The sequence below is a fragment of the Crocodylus siamensis genome, chromosome 2 (assembly GCF_052110815.1).
Source record: "Crocodylus siamensis isolate JL-2025a chromosome 2, ASM5211081v1, whole genome shotgun sequence".
NCBI lineage: Eukaryota > Metazoa > Chordata > Crocodylia > Crocodylidae > Crocodylus > Crocodylus siamensis.
Genome location: NC_143396.1, coordinates 135,596,927 through 135,611,821, shown reverse-complemented (window position 1 = coordinate 135,611,821; position 14,895 = coordinate 135,596,927). Strand labels below are relative to the sequence as shown.

At 42.9% G+C, this 14,895-nt stretch overlaps 1 protein-coding gene across 1 annotated transcript; it reads right to left on the bottom strand.

Annotated features, from left to right (window-relative positions):
- Nucleotides 1-2,736: 2,736 nt before the first annotated feature.
- Nucleotides 2,737-13,385, bottom strand: LEPROTL1 (leptin receptor overlapping transcript like 1). The gene is made up of 4 exons (XM_090036881.1): nt 13,275-13,385; nt 9,924-9,999; nt 6,009-6,195; nt 2,737-5,136 (listed from the first exon to the last, which is right to left on the bottom strand). Exons 1-4 carry the CDS (start codon nt 13,288-13,290, stop codon nt 5,020-5,022), a joined length of 396 nt encoding a protein of 131 aa, XP_089893007.1. The 5' UTR covers nt 13,291-13,385; the 3' UTR covers nt 2,737-5,019.
- Between the last annotated feature and the right edge of the window lie 1,510 nt (nt 13,386-14,895).

Here is a 14,895-nt window from a genome sequence, read left to right as displayed (position 1 = left end):
AGGAGCACAGACGACCCCTGCCCCGGAAGTGGATGCAGCGCCAGCTGTGAATGGGGTGCTAACCGCAGGCTCCTCCCTGTGCGTCACCGCGCTCGCACGTGAGGCCCGTTTGGCTGCGGCGCTCACACCAGCCGCTTGGAGGCTTCCGAGGTGTCTCGGGCGGGGGCGGAGCCGCCAAGCGCGTCCAGGCCCCAGCAGTAAGAAGGCAGCAGGCCTGGGGGCTTGCGGAGTGTCTCTGAGGCTCAGCGTCAAGCTGGCAGATGAAAGGGGCAGGTTGGGGCTGCTCATGGCCCGTTTTTGCTGATTCCTTAGCCGTTCGTTTGGGGGGAAGCGGGGGCTGTTGATGGCAGTGGCGTGTGTGCACCTGTTTCTGGCCGGGGCAATTTGAGCCCTGGAGCTCTGTGGAGAAGCGTAGGCAGGCCTCTTCTGCGTCTGATGGGCCTGGGTCCTAAGCAGGTAACAGAAAGATTAGCAGTTCCAGTCTGTGAGCCGGCAGGTGATACTAAGTTGCAATTTATGGGTTCATTTTTATTTTTCTGCCCCACCCCAAGACACACCAAGGTGAGATGTGCTGCAGAGTCCATCTAACCAGCCCTAGAGCTCTAGCTTGCAAAATGTTGGGCTTGCCATGGCATGCTGAAACCCCTTTGAATGTTTTGAAGTTTTACAAAAGTATCATTAGGATCTGTGTGATATGAAATATGAAGTATCCATTCTTCCAGACTGTACTTCCTTAGCTTGCCTAGGAAAATGTTGTGGAGGCCATATCAAAAGCCCTCCAGGCATACCTAAAATTAAGGTACACCACATCCACCAGTCTCCCCACATCCACAGGATGTGGTGTACCTTGATTTTAGCAAAGCTCTTGCTATGGTCTCCCACAACACCTGGGAAGCCTCCACAACATAGGCAAGCTAAGGAAGTACAGGCTGGATGAATGGACCGTAAAGTGGATAGAAAACTGGCTGGAACATCACGTTCAGAGAGTGATAATCAATGGCTTGATGTCTAGTTGACAGCTGGCATCAAGTGGAGCACCCCAGGTCCTGGAGCCAGTTTCGTCCAATGTCTTCATCAGTGGCCTGGAAGATGGCATAGAGTGCACCCTCAGCAAGTCTGCAGATGACACCAAGCTGGGGGTGTAGCAGATACTCTGGAAGGTAGGGCTAGGATTCAAAGTGACCTAGACAAACTGGAGGATTGGGCCAAAAGAAATCTTATAAGGTTCAACAAGGACAAGTGCAAAGTCCTGCACTTAGGGCAGAACAGTCCCATCCCGGTACTGCTACAGGCTAGGGGCTGACTGGCAGAGCAGCAGCTCTGCAGAAAAGAACGAGGAGGTTACAGTGGACAATAAACTGAGTATGAATCAGCAGTGTGCTCTTGTTGCAAAGAAGGCTACGGCATCCTGGGCTGCATTGGTAGGAGTATTGCCAGCAGGTCAAGGGAAGTGATTATTCCCTTCTATTCAGCACTGGTGAGGCCACATCTGGAGTACACTGTTCAGTTTTGGGCCCCCCCACTATGGAAAGGATGTGGACAAATTGGAGACAGTCCAGAGGAGGGCACCAAAAATGGTGAGAGGGCTGGGGCACATGACTTACAAGGAAAGGGCAACAGAACTGGGCTTATTTAGTCTAGAGAAGAGGAGATTGAGCGGGGACTTAATAGCAGCTTTCAACTACCTGAAGTGGGGGAGAGCTTTGATTCAGGCAGTCCCTGGTAGCTGCAGCAGGGACTCCAAGCTGGTAAGTAGGGGCAGGGGAGGGGAACATGGGGGGACCACCACCAGCCCCCCCCATGGGTACCCCCACCCCAGCTCCCGGTACTTTAAAAAAAAGTCCCAGTTCACTAGGTACTGCTGGGCAAGGGGGGCAATCCCTACTGCCCCACGCTGAATGGGGGACTCTGCATGGCAGCAGCCAAATCTCTGAATCAGATTTGGCCGAATTGAATTGGGACGGCGATTCGAATCACTGTCCTCTGAATCAGCCGAATCCAAAGTGAATACTAGTCACTTTGCACAGGCCTAGTAACAAACTATCTATCTATTTCAGTCTTTTCCTCAAAGATTTCTCTATGAGTTTAGATGCTCATACATATCTGATACAGGAGATACCAAGAGCACATTACACTCCAGGCAGGTTGACCCTTGTGAGCATGAAAACTTGACTGCACAATTTTGTGGTAATGGGAAGCCAGGTTCATTCTTTCCCCCTGGCTTGCTCCACAGCCTTTTGGCTAGGTACGAGACTGGGGGCATCCAAACCCCAAGGTGTCTGCGCTGGGGGGCTTGTAGGTAGAATGTCTAATATGGATTTGGGGAATATCTGAAGCCCCTGACTGAAGGGTCTGGAATTAAAGATACTTCCCTGGTGGTAAAGCCGCACAGATTTGAACAATGGAGCTCTGCTCAGTTGAAATTTGGAATTTGACTACTGAGCTTTGCCCAATAGAATTCAGGACTGATTTGGCCCTTAAAACAAAATATATTTAATCTCCCCACCCCCAAAAAAACCCAACCCCCATGGTATCAGAATTTCAAGATAGACTTCCTTAGCAATCCCATGAAGTACATGTGGTCAGAGAAGTAAAAGTCTCAAGTATTTTGGGGAAGAATAAAATACACTTCCTTCATTATCAAAGATAATCTTGTGAAAAGATGATGGGGAAAACAATGAGTGTATTAAACATAAGTTACTTTTTGAATAATATTTTCAATAAAACACCCATGACTGAAGCTGATATTTAAAATGTTTTATTGTTTCATCAAAAGTTTTTTCTATAGAAGGATGGCAATGCTATTTCAGTGCATATTATATGGAAAAGTCATACCTCTCAAGTGTCTACACTGGAAGTAAGAGAGACCATTACATCTAAATAGTGTGCCAGATCAAGAACACAATGCTGTGAACAAGATTAACACACAGGAATATACATAGCTGTTAAACATAAAAGATTTCTTGGCCAAGTGGGTAGAACAGTAGCAGGGCAATACATTAATTAGAAAGTTACATGGGAACAGCGCCAAAAAAATTAGAAACCACCTTGGCAACTGGTCAGGTCATTAAAGGACTCTGAGGCTACTACTCTCTTTGTGAAGCTTAAGGCTATCCATTTAGCCACTGGTTTAAGAGAGTTTCAAAAGCACCCAACTACTTAGATGGACAAGTCCCACTGAAAGTCATAACATTTATGCTTCTAAATCCCTCAGGCACGTCTCAATCTCCACAGGTTTCTGGTGAACCTTTGCAGGTGGCTCAAATGCTCTGCACCCTCATCCTGATGTTCTTCTATTCATGTTGTGCTAGGGGTAGAACTGCTCAGTTCTCATTGTTAATATTGTGTGGTTTTAACAAATCGGTACACACCTGTGCCATCCAATCTTTCACGTCTCCATACAGAAATTAATTCCCTGAACATACGTGTGTAACTACTATGATTATCAGCTGTCATAGCGCTTAATGTTTTGTTTACATCTATACGTAGCTATTAATCTCTTTTCAAACAAAATACAGGCAAACCTCCTTAAAGTGGATTTTTCATACTGCTGCACCAGTTAGTTAGGTCACCAGTTTTTATCATGCACGCATAGTTGGCTTGCTACTCTTTTGAAAAACAAGTCAGAAGTCTTTTTGGTCAGGTTTACTGTTGCATCAATTACAGTAAAATCTGGCTAATCTGCATTCATTCATTGTACACCACAATGGAAAGTCAGAATAAAATCCACAATCAATTAAAAAACAGACAGATGAGAGGTATGCAGAAAACTTGCTTTAAATATTGAAAACTACATGTAATATAACCTTACAGAACAAGAAATACACTTATTGACATAACATTGTCTTGTTAAACAGATAATGCATGAACTGAAAGACAAAGTCACTGATATTTTGGTCAGACTTGGAGAAATTAATGCTTTGACTATACTATGTATTAGTATAGCAATCAATCTTTGTAAGGTAGGCTAAATACCTATGGTTTAAGTGTTAATTTACACTTGAAAAGCCATTTTACTCAATATATACTATGTATAAAATAAATTAAAAAAGGGAAGCGGGAAATATTGTTTCGTATATACTGCAAATTAACATACATCAGTAGTTTCATAAATGAACGTTTTACCTTCTCTTCCGTAAAATGTGAAGAGTTGACACAGACCAAAATGTACAATACTTATATATAGAAACATTAAAAGAGGTCTTAAAAATGGAATTTAAGTGTCAGTTGTCCTTCCCCCACAATGTATTTGGTTTTGCATTTTATAGCATCAAAATTAAATAAAATTCATAGACCATTTGTCGGTCACATCCACACAAGAGCAGAGAACAGGACAGGGGAAAGTGCTCCTTTCAAAGGTATTTACATTTTGAAATCCCAGAAAATAACTCTGCTTATAGGCAGAGCAGTCACCCAATCCTCAAGTTAACAGCATCAACATTCTTCAGCCTTAATGAGGTCTGAGCAGCAGAAAAAAGAAAGTCTGCAAGTGATTCTTCCTTTCTTTCCCTAATGCCACCAAAATACAACCACCACCAATGTTTCTGCTAATTGAGAATGGTGCCATGTTGGTTACATGATTGCTTAACTTATATCCTTTATGCATCATATTTTAGTCACCGTGGTCAAAAATAAAAGATACATGTTATCTTTAACTTGATATCACTGTTGTTTTTAAAATAAACTTTTAACCCAAAACACATTTAAACATTCTTGTTCCAGCATTTAAATGTTGCATAACCATAAAACAGAATAGGAATAATTATAAATTTAAGTCAAGAGATACTAAAAACATACTGTAGACAAATAAAAACAAAGTGTCTTTCCACATAATAAAAACCTTGAAATCCATTAGCAAACCAGAAAAAATAGTACACTTACAACAAACAAGGTGAAAAGGAGTATCTAAAATACTCCCAAAGGCTTGCTATGCTACTTCTCTTTATTGCCCATTCTCTCATTTGTATGGATGGCCACTGAATGACAAGATGTCTATGACAGTTCTCTGCTAAACTCCTCTCACCACTGCTGCCAGCTGAAGTCGTCATTGCTGCCAAAGACCAAGAAAAATCCTAGGATGGTGGCAAAAATGACTGTATTCCCTGTGAGGACAAGTGCACATGCACCCCATAAAATCTGTGGATAACAAAGATGTAGTTATACATACCGAAAATTAAAGAGAAGGAATCAAATAAGACAAAAAGAACAGTATTTCTAAATACTGGAAGTGCTACAGTTCAAGCACATGGGTGTTTATCACATGTAGGCTGTTCAAGGTTCAGTAAACACATCTGCACCCTATTCTACACCGAGACTTCTGCAGTAGCTAGATTTGCTTAAATAAGGCTGTGTCTATCATTATCTTGGGTCATGGTAACTAAGAAGGGATTTTCAGAAAGCTTAAGGGAACTGGGTGCTCCAAACCCATTAAAATTCCGTTGTAGTTTGGTTTCTTAGTCCCTTGGGCTTATTTGACTGTTCATGCTAATGCAGAATTCCATTTAACAAAATTGGAAAATCAAGATTAAAACATTTCCTAATGTAGTTAAAGAAGGCAAGAATCTTTTGGAGAGTATAAATAAAGCCATGCAGGGTGAAAGGTAAAGTTAGTTAAGGAACTAGGGAACTGTAGACTGATGAATATCAGAACTACTGGCTTCCTTATTCATTGTTCTCTGTGCTTTCTATTTCATAAATGATCCTGAAATCACTCAGTATTATTCTAGCTTTATTTGCATTGGTGAGTTTTTATGTTGCTAGTCTCCATCTGAGTTCGCTCATAACACGTACGAAATTCTGGAAGTTTATTTTCTCACTGTAAAAAGCAAGTGGGTTTTTGCCACATTTCTCTGTATAAAATGTTATTTTGTTCTTGGATGCAGTTTTTTAACTCCACATACATTTTAAACCTCTGAGCTGAACACTAAAATTGCTAAGTGTAGTAAAAGCATTATACAATGTGAAAACTGTTAGCAAAGAACATGTTCATAGATGGAAATATTACTAACCAATTCTGCTCTGGCAAATACTATAGGGAGCCCAAATGCTGAGACAACAATGCCTGTTGTAAGAAATATTGCTAGCTCCTTGCAGGCATTACTTGCAGCATCTGTGTCATCTACTACTCTTCTTGCTATGCAGTATGGAATAGGAGAAAGGATGTAAAAAAACAGAACAAACAGTGGCCAATATTTGCTGAAAAAGAAAGGAGAAGAAAGTTAACTTTAATTTCTCTGTAGCAATTACTTCCTTTCACAGATCCTATTACACAAGCTGTAAGGTAAAAGTATACTTTTATTCCCCATCCAGACTTGTTTAGCAAAGGCACATACCTACCACTGATCACTACAAAGCATAATAAGAACTTTATTGAATTAAGCAAGCCAGTGGATCACTAACCAGATTTATTTAACCACAGGTGATCATCAGCAAGGACACTGAATTCCACAGTTAAAGTGGATCTACCACTGAGAACACTTAGTCAAGAGTGCCAGATGTGAACTGTTTCCACTGACTTCAGTTGCAATGCTGAAGACAAACTGGGAGGAGCTTCTGAAACTTAACCAGGAGGTCTGAAACTTACATACAGAAATATTTTTATCTAGTTCTACCTCTACTTCATGGATTTGCATTCAAGCATTTTTTTAGGTCAAGTCCAACTCTCAGCCAACACTAAAAAAAGCAATCACTTGTGAAGTGTTTTGACATTTTAACAATCAAAGTATAACCATTATCATGTAAAATATAATCAAAAAACAGATAGTGTAATGGTTTTATTAAGGTGCACCAATAAAGATTTTCTTGGCCGATACCAACAGCAGATTATTCCCCAAGCATACTGACTAATACTGAGCTGATAACTGATTTACAGGAACACAGCCAGGCAGTGTAGAGAGCAGCACCCTGCAGGTAAGTTTGTGGAAAGGAAGGGGAGCGGGGCAGATCCAGGCCCCCCACAGTGAGGGAGGGAGTGGGGCAGGGGCTGGGGATGCTGCCTAGTCAGAGCGGTGAATGGGACTCCGGGGCTGGGGCAGGGAGCAGGACAGAGCCATGGGCAGCTTGTCCAGGGGATCAGCGGCCCTGCACTTAAAAATCATGGTGGGGGTGCTTGAACTAAAGCTTGTCAAATTAACTTTTAAGTCAAGTGCCGCCACCACCATTTTTAAGCGCAGGAACACTTTTAGGAGCGCGGCTGAGTGAGGCGAGGGCAGAGGCAGGTTGCTTGCTGTGAGTTCAGACTCTGCTCAACTGCCTTTGCCCCAGAAACCACATGCTGGCCACATGTCCCCTGCCCACCTGGTAGCAAGAGGCACAACTCATTGTCTCCACTGCTGCCAGGTGGGCGGGGGGTGCACAGCCAGCATGCAGTCCCCAGGGCAAATGCACTAGGGCAGGGAACCCTGAGCCCACAGCAGGCAGCCCGCCTCTGCCCTGCAGCCAGATCTTGGGGGGTACCTACCCCCCCATGCCTCCCTCACAGGTGCACACAGAAGTGGGGAGCTGCTTACCCCTCCTGGACAAGCTGCCCACAGCTCTGTCCTGCTCCCCGCTCCAGCCCCAGGGTCCCATTCACTTCCCTGACTGGGCAGCTCCCCGTCTCTATCCCAACTCCTTCCCTCACCGTGAGGGCCTCAATCTGCACCTCCAATGCCCCTTCCCCACCATGGACTTACATGCAGGGAGCTGCTCTCCACACTGCTCAGCTGCAGTTCTGACCATGTACACGCTGTGCCTGCCTACAAGCACGCGGCATCCAAGGGCCCCAGCCAGAAGGCATATTATATTTATTAGTGACATTATCAGCTACGCTGGCCAAAAAAGCCAATAATGTTAATTTTCCTTTTATCGGTGCTGATCCGATATGGCACTGATATATCAGTGCACCTCTATATTTTATTGTTAGTAGTCAAAGCAAATTGCTTAGGCACATAATGAGAAAGGGAGTCCTCTACTGTAATACAGAAAACCTCATTGCATCATTAAAAAAATTAAAACATAAACAACATATTGCTTCATGCTTTGGTAACAAAGCTAAGCTTTACAGCATGTAAGAGCTGCCATTAAAAGAAGTTATTAATGGGAAGCAAAAACAGTCCTCTGCAGGCACTTATACAGATAGATAATGATGGGATCAGTGTCTCCATAATATTTTTTTTAAAATTCAACTCATAACAAATTTAACATTTGAAGATGCACCCGATCCTCTACAATGCACATATATAAAGCAGGGTGGGTTTGATTTAAATCGGAATTTAAATACGTGGTCAGAAAGTCTGGATTTAATCACTGTTTACCACAAAAAGTTTATTCTTGTTGCTTGATATAACCATCATTAAAATATTCCCAAGCAGGGTCTCTTTTATGGCCTGGCAAGCCTGCTACCATGATAGGTTTTCCCTTCTACCACACCATTCTCTCACTAGATCTCAAATCAATGGAGAGACTATACTCAGGAACTTGTCCCTCAAGACTTCTGAAATATTCTGCTCAAAGTGTTTCTCTTTTGTTTCTATTGCCCCTCTCTGTGCATTTATCTCCAAACTCCTCCTCCTTGACCAGATCTACTCTACCCCCAACAATCCTCTATTCATGTAACCTCTTGAAACTTTGCAGTTTTAGAGAGAGGTAAGGTCTTAGCTCTGTGTACACAAACTTGCAGAGAGACAAGAGTAGGTAATCAGGTCTGTTCTCTCTCATCTCCATATACTGCTATTAACAAGGTTATCATCTCTGGAGAGACAAATTCACAGTTTGAGAAGTGAAACTAAGCATCAGGGAGATGCTTAATGGGATCTTCCAGACTAAGCACCGAGTCCCATTGGGTAGAGTGGTTTTCTTTAATCTTTACTAATCAGTAGAGAAGCCTCTAGGAACCCCATAAGATTGGGCCCCTAATATAGCCTATGGCCTATTGTGACCTATTTATAAAACTTTTCTAAAAAAGTTACATGAATATATTGTCTCAAATATTATATCATTAGAAGTTATAATCCCTATTCCATGATGATATCTTTGAGCTCTAAAATCTCTTAAATTAAAACTAGCTTTACATAGGTTTACTTTTTTTTAAAAAAGTACATTAACAAAAATGAGTAAATCAAATCTGATTTAAATAAAAAATCCAAGGGTTGGGTTTTTTTAAATCATTGATTTTTATCCACCCTGATATCAAGACAGATAGCTATTTTCCATTAATGGTGTTCCCTTAACCTAAGTCATTGTCTACAAAGGAGTCTTGTGTTCTTTTCTTTTCCTTTCAGTCACCAAATTTGTTTTGGTGGATGTTAAGTTTGTGCGTTCCTTCATCTCTATATGTAGCCTGCTTGATAATGCAGCCCCTCTTTTTCCTAAGAACTCTGCATAATACAGAGGGCATGATCCACTCATCTCTGCTTTTAGATTTCAAACTTAGTCTGAATTTGACATAAATTATCATCTCACAGAACTTGCACTTTCTTCAATATTCAAACAAATTTCTCAAAATTTTCTAGTTTGGAGGCAGGAGATTGTTTATTAGCAAATTCCAAGAATTTCCAACAAATTTCTAGATAAGCATCTTTTTTTATTTTTCTCATGTAGAACACTGACTTGATAGGACAATTCTTCCATTACTAAAACTTACCAAACTTTTTGAAACTTATCAGTAATGTCAGGAGTATCAATTTTCTTTCAGGATTTTGTAAATGTAAGTCTTGAAGCCACAAGATAAGTGATCATCCGTCATGACTTATCTGTAGCAAAGGTCTCTATAATATTTTTTATGGTGATTTTACTTTTCCCTAGCATTTTTGACCCAAGGTCATACAACTACCTACACACACACATATGTGCGCACTATAAGATTCTTACTACACTAGAGAACAGATTAGTTGGCAGTCAAAGAGCATCCAACTATTATAAAGAGCATTAAAAATATACATTACCTATACTGAGGAAGGGCACATCCAAGCATCAGAAACATTAGTCCAACTGCCCCCCCAAAGGACAGACTAATCAAAGCTGTATGGAAAACACAAAGAGGTCAGTTATTCATGACACACAAAATGCCCCTACTCCCTGTTCTTTTTAAGAAGTATTGAAACATTTTTTTTTGCATGACATATTTAACTCCCTCCCAAACCGCTGTTAAAAATTAGCATTCAAATAAAAGTATCAGTCATACGCAACAAAATGCCTTAGCTCATTTTATTTCATCTCCACTTATCGAAATTCATACAGGGTAAAAGCCTAATAATAGCATCCACTAAAATTAGTTTAAATCAGAAATGAGAAACTACTCCTATGAATTGCTGGGAAAGTACAAATGAATCTAGAGCAAAGATGAAAGGTTAAACCAAGTTATTTTCATCTTAAAATTGCTCAGTCATTTATCAAGGAAAATGATGTTAGCTTGACAGGCAGCCAACTAAACTACTTTCACAATTGCAGTCATCCTCAGAATGTGACCTCTGAAAGCAGTGCCCACTGAATGTTTTGTATAAAATGGTATTCATTCTAACGTAAGACACCCTGGGAATTCTCCCTAGGCAATTCATATCCATACAGCCATCATTTTCTATTTCTCATTAGTTTCACATTTATGTAATTTAAGGATATGCTCATTAGTATTAAAACTCTACAGAAACTTTTACTATATAATGCCACACAAAAACAGGGTTGCATGAACATTCGCATTCAACTGGAAAAATACCAGATTCAACATTACGAGATAGTTCTGACTGTAATTTAAAATAAGGTCCCGGTTTTTTTATTTTGCAATATTTTCCATTACAAAGATGATGCAAGTGAAAACATCCTAACCACCTTGAGACTGTATACAGCACAAGATGAACCCCTACTAGAAGGACATAGCTCTCTCGAGATAGGTTTAATAATTTTTAAGCCTGTTTTGAGGAAAAATTTAACTTTGACTTTTACTGTTAACATGACATTCAGAATGAGCAACATTTTCCACATGAAGTAATGCAGTTACTATCCATGATTGAGGGACTAAAAAATGTATGTTCAGTTTAATAAATGAACCCAAAGTCCATAAAAATAAAAAAAATTCCCATTCACTTCAAAGAGGTTTTGGATCAGGTCCCAAAAGAGACCCAAGACAGTCTCAAAAAAAGCATTTGGCTGCCTAATGTGTGGCTTAGGCACCAAAGTCGAGCAGTATGATCTATGAAAACCTGTCTAATCACTTAGGCACCTTGGTTTCCACCAGAAAACTTAAGCATAATCAAGTTCTGCTATTGTGCACACATAAAGTGCATATATTTTCTATAAGTACATGCATTTGGTTATTACCTGTAGCCTAAGCCTATCTGGGATTCACAAATTAGGTGGAGCACTACCCAAGACTCTCAGAGGGTCCAATTCACTGTGTGCCCCAGCCACACTTAAGACAGCTTGAAAGCATACACTTCAGCACAAAAGCACAGCAGACAGTCACACTTTCACTCAAAAACTACAGTTAGAACTGGGGTGAAGAGAGCTGGTGCCTTTGATGTAACAGTCCAGTTGTTATAGCACTGGCTTATAAGTAGAACCTGCCTTGCCTAGAAGAGTGTCCTAAACATCAGGCTAGACTAGACTGGGATATGCAGCCTCCATTTTTCCTGCCAGAACTGTGCCACCACACAGCAAAGATGAAAAGATTCACAAGGCCAAACAAAAAGCATTCCCAGTGCTGAAGGGATGTCTCTGAAAGTCCTGCGTTCCAGCTCCTAGGAACACATACACATTTTATATTAAATGCTTTTGATAAAGTGCACAACATTACTTTTTGAAGGCACCACAACCTAAAAGAATGTCTCCCACCAAGGAGAATACCTTGATCCATGGGACACATGCATGCTGCATGTTGATTATTCTCTCTGGCCCAGCTTCAAGAGAGGCAGAGGCTGTCCAAACCTAGCTTTCCCTCTAGCCTGACAATTAAGGCCCAGTCTTAAAACCCATGTCCCAGCTCCCCTAGGATGAGACTACCTACAATTTAGGTCTCTCACTTCCTGAGAAAGCACCATAACCAATGGTTTATTACTTTAATGACAGATATCAATCACCAGGTCCTATTCTTCCAGCCACATTTCAATAGAGAAGAATGAACCTGTACCCAGAAAAAGACAGCTGAAGTACCTAAAGCAAAACCAGGGTGCCACACAATCATTTTAAGGGTGTTTAGCAATATGAGCATCCTTAGATGTGCAAACACCTACACATGATTCACAACACAAATTCAGATATTTCAAACAGGTGGCCAAAGCACCACAAGCCCTCTGACCTGCTGTGATCTGAGTTTTTTGCAACAGATGAATTGCTTTATTTTCAGAAGTAAAAAATGTAAGTGAAGTTAGGTTTTGAAATAGAGCACTGCCAAACTAAGAGTTTATGGAGGGTTGCCTCAGATGTAAAAAGACTGAAAACCACTGGCCTAACGCATGTATGTGCACCTGGTGCAGCCCGAAGTTATGTGACAAAGTGCAGGAGAAAAATGGGGATTTGGGATCCCTTCCTCTCTCCTACCGTTTCTAGTGGCTGGTGTTAGTATTCCCCCACTGCATACCACATGCTGCACACCCCTGTTCCAAGGCACCTAACTCAGGTTTGCCAACTGCACACCCGCAGCTTGAAGCCTACAAGTCCCATGGTGGATCTTGGCACACTGCACATGCCAACACTCAGCACACCTTGTCTACTCAGTTTCTCCCATCTCCATGCAGCATTGGAAGCCAGAAACGTGACCATACAACTGACAGTGCTGCTTGGAAAGCTTGACAGCACACCTAGCTCAGAAATGAGATCTAATCTGCTTTTTGATATCAACAAACTCCTGAGATTTTTTTTCCTTTAGCAGGAAGAGAAGCAGATTTTACAAGCCCACATTATGCTCCTTTGCACAGCATGGTTAATAATGCCTTCCTTGAGAAACACTGCTTGTTCTGCTACAGTCTTCATGTTTAGCAGTCAGGGACAAGTGCAGCAAAAACACTGAAGGCAGGGAGAATGTACGCGTTTACAGGCTAATGAAATAAGGTATGTGCATAGGCGTCCGCGTGTATGTGCAGACACATAGGGAGAAGGGGGCGGGCAAGGCGGTGTTGCCCCACCCAAAGCGTAGAAGCACCAGCCGGCCTGCTTCCCGTCTACCCGGAGAAACACAGACCGCGCCCCGCTCCCCCTGCTCCGCCCCGACGCCAGTGTTTGTGTCCGTGACGCGGGGCCCCCATAGGCCCCAGGGGGGGAAGGGAGGTTACCCAGCAGGACCCCGAGCCGCGCTGCCGCCACACCTTTGATGCCGGCCATGGCGCCGCCACCCGGTCCTGTCCCCACGAACCGCCCAGGCCGGAAGGAAGGAGACAGCCGGACACCAGCCCCCAGAAGTACGCCACACCCTCCACTTCCGGTCTCAGGGCCAAGTACCCGGAAGTTGAGCGGAGGGAGGGGAAGGGGGCGCGGCACCGCTATCCTCCATCACGTGATCCAAGCTGGGATGACGCTGTGTGGAGGCGAGGCAACGCCGTTTTAAAGGGCCCGAGCTGCAGTCCACTATCCTTAAAGAGCCAGTGACGCCGTGGGGTAGCCACCCAGTGCCAACAGGAGCCCGTCGGCTAAGATCGGCTTTAGCGTAGTCACGCGGAACACCACATTTAAACGTACAAGACAGGCAAGGCTTTGTTGGGGAGCGTAGTGACGTTAGACAAGTTGGAAATGGCGTCAGGCAAGAATGACATCATCCGGGAGCTATGTCTGGCTTCTGGGAGTTTGTCTACGTGTCCGAACCTTGCAGTGGGTCCAGTCGAGGAGATCACCTGTCCCTCTCCCCCCCACCCCCCAGACCAGCCTTGGTTTGTTGCCAGGCCATCCTGGACTCGCAGGGACGTAGGCCATCTTCAAATGGCTGCATCTCTGAGTGCAATCCCTGCAGCCATGACCCAGAGAAACCTGAGGGTATCCAGCGTGGACACTGGGCTACACCATGGCTTCCAGATCTGGCACGGGCTTGAGAGAGCAGTGGGCTCTTGTTACCAAAAAAGGAGCAGTCACCAAGTGCAGGCCACTTCTCCGTAGACATTCCCTCTAAGAATAAAGGAGACATGATGCTTGGTGTTTCCCATATCGGGCCAAGGTGCCAGTCCTAAAATTGCCCCTCTGCCTTCACAACATCTTTAGATGACTAATGTGCATCAAGTTAGGACAGTATGGTCTGCATTTGCTAGGTTCATAACCCATCCTATCCCCAAAGGCTCAGAGTGGCTCACAACAAACAAGCAACCTACTGATGAGATTCCCCAAGCAACACCCCAAAACACAAGAACTCTAACTCTCCGCATACCCCCACCTACCGCTTTCCTACATGAACCTCTGCAAAAGCAAACCCTGCCGCCAATCCCAACACCACCTCCCAACTTTCATTTACATACGGAGAAAAGCCCCTGTATCCTACTTCACACCCCCCCACCTCAGCCTCCCACAAGGGAAATCCCTTCACCTTCTCCATTATCCCTTCCAAGACTTTTAGTGTCAAATTTAAAGAATCAGTGGGCACCACAGTAGCCTATTTTACTGCACATTGAAGTGGTGCACAAAAAAACATGCTATTAGGCTAATGTGCAGTAAAATAGGCTACTGCTCATTGTCACCTAAAAAAACGTGTGCTTGTCCTACTGTGTGTTAAGGCAGCCTTATGCTCATTAATTTAATGCCTCACATTGGAGGTACTAAATTTAATGTGTATTAGGAAAAGTACATTAATCCACATGTAGATACACCCAGTTCAACTAAACCACAAAGTTCAAAACTAAAGTACCTTGAGACATGGCAGGTGAAGCTGCCCATCCCCTACACCAATTTTAGCCAAATCTGGCCCCACTGTGGGAGGTCTTCCCTTGCTATGACAACATAAACTGT

Excerpts from the sequence above, each read along its gene's own strand:
- LEPROTL1 (XM_090036881.1), bottom strand. Across the intron at positions 6,196-9,923 it reads TGTGCCCTTCCTCAGTATAG|CAAATATTGGCCACTGTTTG; the intron begins GTAATGTATATT and ends TTTCTTTTTCAG. Across the intron at positions 5,137-6,008 it reads TATTTGCCAGAGCAGAATTG|ATTTTATGGGGTGCATGTGC; the intron begins GTTAGTAATATT and ends TGTTATCCACAG.